General features: G+C 39.8%; 1 protein-coding gene across 1 annotated transcript; it reads right to left on the bottom strand.

Annotated features, from left to right (window-relative positions):
• Positions 1 to 4,775, bottom strand: LOC104537041 (sorting nexin-3; the record flags this gene model as incomplete). Its single annotated transcript, XM_010179816.1, has 3 exons — positions 1 to 699; positions 4,142 to 4,266; positions 4,661 to 4,775. Coding segments are annotated over 3 exons (346 nt in total), but the record flags the coding sequence as incomplete, so codon positions are not given.
• Positions 4,776 to 5,229: the final 454 nt, after the last annotated feature.

The raw sequence follows: 5,229 nt of genomic DNA, 5'->3' as shown, positions 1-5,229 counted from the left end.
TCAAGCGTGACAAAACATTTGAAGTACATCTTCACTTTTATTTCAAAACTTTAGACAAGTTACTTTAGTATATAAATCTGATTTTTTTTCCATTTTACAGAATATAAAGATAATTCCCTCATTACTTCAGTATAAAGTGTTTTACAAGCTTGAAGACAATTGCATAAGTGTTTCTCACACAGGGCATCAGAAATAAAGCAGTCTTTCTACAGAAGTTCAGACAGATTACTACCTCAGAAACAGCATAGCAGTTTAGTCAAATACAAGTGAACACGTGACACTACAACTGTGCAAGTTCAAGTAAGGCCAAGTCAGTAAACATTGTTAAGTCATTGCAAATAAGAGTGGAAAGGTTTGTGAGACATTGCAAGGGGTGGATGGTGTCATAGTATAATACTCTTAAATCAAGGATTCAGAGGGATTTAGCTAGAAGACGAGTGAGTTCTTTAATGCTATAAAGCATATGCAAAGACCAAGCAGTGTACTGATGTTAGTGGAGACTTCGTGCCTGTTTATCCTCAGCATGCTAAGACAAACTACAACCTCTTAAAACCAAACATAAGAACCACTAATGCTTAAGATGCTTTCAGAACTCAAGTATGTCTTATTTTGGATGGTGTGTAGTTTTTGTCTATTACTTCATCCTGTAAGAACATGTGAAGACAGCGCTCGTTCTGTGCCAGCGGGTGGCCTGCAACCCTAGAGAGGAAAAAACAAGCATTAGTGCTAACAAATCATGGCTACTTGCAGCTAGCCAACAGAGCAAGGTTCTATATCCACAACCTATGGTTCTGCACTTAGGCACAGATCCCAGTTCTGGCTCACTGTTGGTGACTAGAATGAAGCCTGGGAGCAAGATTTGTCATTTTCCCCCAGATGAATTCAGCCCATAGGAACTCTGAGCTACCCATGATCAGCTGGAAGTATGTAATGTCATCATGTGTCACCTGCAATTGAAGGGACTATCAAAGTGTCCATCCCAGCATTAGGAAATCTAGAGTTAGGCAAGCCAAGCAGATCTTTACAGGTCTTGATTCCTTTGACACAGGACACCTTTTTAAAGGCAGCTTAACCTCTCAGAGTTCTCAGTCTAATTCAACAGCAGTTATCCCAGGCAGAGTTGAAGACTTACTCCACCAGAGGGTGCGAAGATCTTCTGAAGGCTCTGGCACTGTTTAGAGCGGTGACTTACCATGGTCACTATTCCCAGCACATAAAAACAGCACTGATGCACAGCCAGAGGGTACTGGCCATTCCATTAATTACAGTTGTCTTTAGATATGAAACACAGGAGACACAGAGCTTGTCTGCTCTAGAAGAGACCAGCACTTCTACTGCAGATTTGGTTTTGTTCCATAGACAGACTGAGCTATGATTCTTTTAAGAGTAAAAGAGCTGAAATTGAATTAGAAGACACTCCCAAGCTTGGAAGAAAATGACAAGAGATGACATTTAAATGCTTAGAATATCTGCAGCCTTATGTGTAGGCAGAAATCAAAGAATCAGGATCCCTGGAAGTTGATTTATGGATATGAAAACCTCAAGCAGTTTGGTTTGAAAAAAGTTACATCCAGTTTGGTCAGGGAAAAAGCTTGTCTTCATTTGAGAGAGAAAGCCCTTCAGCCTTATGGCCTCCATATCTGTCAGAACATTTCTACACTAAATAGAGGTTATCTAGTTGAACATGTGTAATACATAGTCAAGACCAGTGGCTCAGCATCAATACTTCCAAGCACTTGTGTATCTTCTCCAAATGTATCTATTAGTGCTTTCTTCACCACAGGACAGATTCACTTGTCTACTCACTTGTCATTGAGGATGTCCTTTAATGAGGAAGCTGCAGTCTCCTATTCAGCATTGATAGATTATTTGAAGTGCAGTCATAAAAATCTATCAATCTTGCCAGGTTCTAGTAAGTGGGCAGCAGTCTCAAGCACTAGTTCATAAGGAAGGCAGTCTGAAATAACTAGTTTGAGTTTCTTACTCCCATCAGACTGAAGTTGCTGGCCTTAAACTTCAAGAGAAAGATAGACAGGAGAGCACGAAGAGGCAGCAGCATATTCCTTCTCCTTTCAGGGAGGCTTGCAAATTGGTGGCTGAGTTTCAAGACTAGATCTGATCTCTCAAATTCAGCTTTTGGTTTCACATCAATACCGCAACTCTGCATTGGCTTTTCCTCAGTATTCTTCTCTAAGGTGACCCTTACACAGCAGCTGCTACTTCAAATGTTTCCATGTATCCCAAAATCCGGTTCAGGCAAGTATGTTGCAACACAACTACCCCCTAAGTGTCTTTGCAGATAGTATTGATGGTGGTGCCAGCAAGCAGGCCCAAGAAAGCTGACTGAAGTAAGCTGCACTGTCGTGATTTAGTCCCCCTAGATGTAAAAATCTAGAGGGACAAAGCTTCTCAACAACATGCCGAATATCAAGATCTTGAATTGGTGCATCAAGATCTTTTTTGGATACAGTGATACCAGTTATATGAGGGACTATTCTCTAGTTCTGGGAGAAGATCAGCTTTGAGAACACAGTAATATGAATGTATTATGCAAATTCCCTTCAAGACTAAGTTCCCTACTGCCCAGAGTACTTGGTAGAAGTCTTAAAGTCTCTACATAGTTCAAAACTTTAATTAGTAATATTTTCTTGATGACTTGGTCTTGCCATTAGAATAAATTGATGAGGTCAAACAGCTAGTTCCACCTGAAGAGTCTTGTTCCAGCTATACTTAAGCCTACCACTACATCAGTATTTACACTGACAGCTCACTTTTAAGGAGGAAAAAACCTGCCCCTCCATTTCTGTCAGCTGTATTGGGTTTTTCAGAGATTCTAGTTGAGTATTTCACTGTCAGCTGCTCCAGAACAAACAGCCCTCTTTCCCCACATATTGCTAGACTCGGCATACAAGACTTTCAGTAAGTACACTTCTTCTGTGTTTATTGTAGAGTCCCAAGCCTGCATGGATAAAAGTTGATCTTTACAGTCACAATTGCCTTGATTGCACAGCCTTAAAAAAACCAAGTGCATTTAATCTTACTACAAGCACACCTGCTCATGTAGTGTAAATGCAAAGCTAGATGGCTTGGAAATGCATTCCACTTGTCTTTGTACAGAGGAAAGAGGAGTCTGAAGCATTTTACCTGCTCAAAACCACTAGCAATACCTCAAAATTGAGCCAACAAGCAACTATGTGAAGGAAAATTTGAGTTTTACAGAGTCACACTTAGCTTACTTGAACAAGAAAGACAGTTCTAGTGAACTTGCAACTTGCAAACAAACCCGCTTGCAACTCGAAGCCATGTGCCTGAACTGACTAGTAATAACTGACAAGCAGATGAAGTTCTGGCTTAACTCACAGACATCCCCTGCTCCTGTTAAACAACACTAGTATTGAACAAGATTAAAATGCTAGTGGAACTGACAAGCTTGAGCTTTTAAAGGGAGCAGTCCCAGATTCAGTTGTTCTGAACACCACTGATTCTAGAGACCAGAAGAGCTCGTTAATCGACAGCATTCCTTCTTGCCCACTGTTTGGATCCACATTGTTAAAGGGATTAAAGTAGCTCTTCAGGTCAATATACAGAGAGCAGCTGGTAGTGTCAAATGGCAGAAAAAAAAAAATCACAGGACTGTTACTACAATTTCTGCTCACCCTTTGAAATGCAGTGACAAAACTCAAAGTATCTGTTTCAAACTATACATGTGTGTACCTCAAGTAGTGTTTTTGCATCTTCAGAAAGATTCTCATGATGATTAGAGAAAATATGCATCATTACACAAGCTGATAATACCTCACATCTGCAAAGTAAACTGCTGTAAGCCCACTGTAAGCTCCATTGTTCACCCAGTGGAGGATACCTTTTCAGAAATGAAAAAGTAGAACTATTTTGAATGCTGTAATTTTAGTAGTAATTTGCATAAATTAACAACAACACTAACATTCATTTCAGCTGTTCAGGTAAGCATTAAGATATCCAAACTAAACACTAGATGAGCAATGTTAGCACATCCTACTGCAGGATTATGTGAAAGTTGTTATTCTGAACCTAGTGCAGCTACCATAGTTAGAGAATTAGCAGCTTTAATTCCAGAGCTGAGTTCTGGGTTTGTCTCACAATAACTACATCAAACACTTACTTGTTTATGAACTGTTCAAGAGCCTGCTTCCTTTCCTCTATAAAAGAATCATCAAATATGCCATCATCTCCTCGGAAGGGAAGCTGACGGAGAAGAGCTTTTCCTGGTAGAGGTGGTACCACAACCTGGAAGATTTAGAAAAAAGGTGTCCTCGAGTGCAGTATGAAAGCAAGTTTGTATACCTCCTGTGCCACCTCTTCCTCCTAGAGGACTCAAGTCAACCATATCCTTAGTGAAGTAATAAAACATGACCAGAGAAGAACAGTATCTGCCCAGTTGAATTCAAGTAGTTTAACTCTGAATTAACTCAAAGCCATTAAACAGCCTCTAGCACTGCACAACAGGTTTGCTGAAAGGCAGACAGTGTTTTAATTCTGGACATTTTTTACTACAATATCTGCTCTATATGATAAATCTGCTCTATATCATAAATATGCTTTATAACATTATGATAACATTTCAGCATCACTACTCTTCGTATTTCTATGAAGACTTCTATTCACTTTTCATTTTACCCACCTTGCTTTCTCTTTCTAGTTCATTCCTTAGCCATTCAAAATCACTGTATCTTCTTCTGACTGTAGATTCTTTCAATTTGAAGATAGGTAGATTTGTCTGAAAACAAGAACATAAGCTTTTGATTAGACAAATTAGAAGTTTTGATAAGCAGAAGCAAGAAACAAGCTGTTAAGTTACATATTAGTTTCACTTAAGCAACCACAACAGTATTGAGAAACACTCAAGATACAGAAATAGAGATAAAGCTCTAAGCTACATGAGTAAACTGTGCCTCAAACTGCTTAACTGTGGGCCTTGTTTGTATGGCATCTCAATCACTGGTATTTTGCCACCATACCAGCTGATTTGCTGGCCAAGCACAAGCTTCTGCTATCCTTACTGTCTCCAGAGCTGGATTCCCCATGCCAATATACGTACAAAATGGGGACAGAGGGAGAAAAAAAAGTCATCTTAGTCCACCCAGACTTCTCTTACTGCGTTCAAGGGAATGTTTCGGGTACCAGCACAGGACACTAACCAACAAGCTTCCTGTACTCTTCTGCTACCTGATACAATACAGCCTCCAACAT

This window comes from Mesitornis unicolor, unplaced genomic scaffold (genome assembly GCF_000695765.1).
Source record: "Mesitornis unicolor isolate BGI_N332 unplaced genomic scaffold, ASM69576v1 scaffold50232, whole genome shotgun sequence".
In the NCBI taxonomy this organism is placed as follows: Eukaryota; Metazoa; Chordata; class Aves; order Mesitornithiformes; family Mesitornithidae; genus Mesitornis; species Mesitornis unicolor.
Note: the sequence above shows the minus strand (reverse complement) of the source record. Positions and strands in the feature narration are given on the sequence as shown.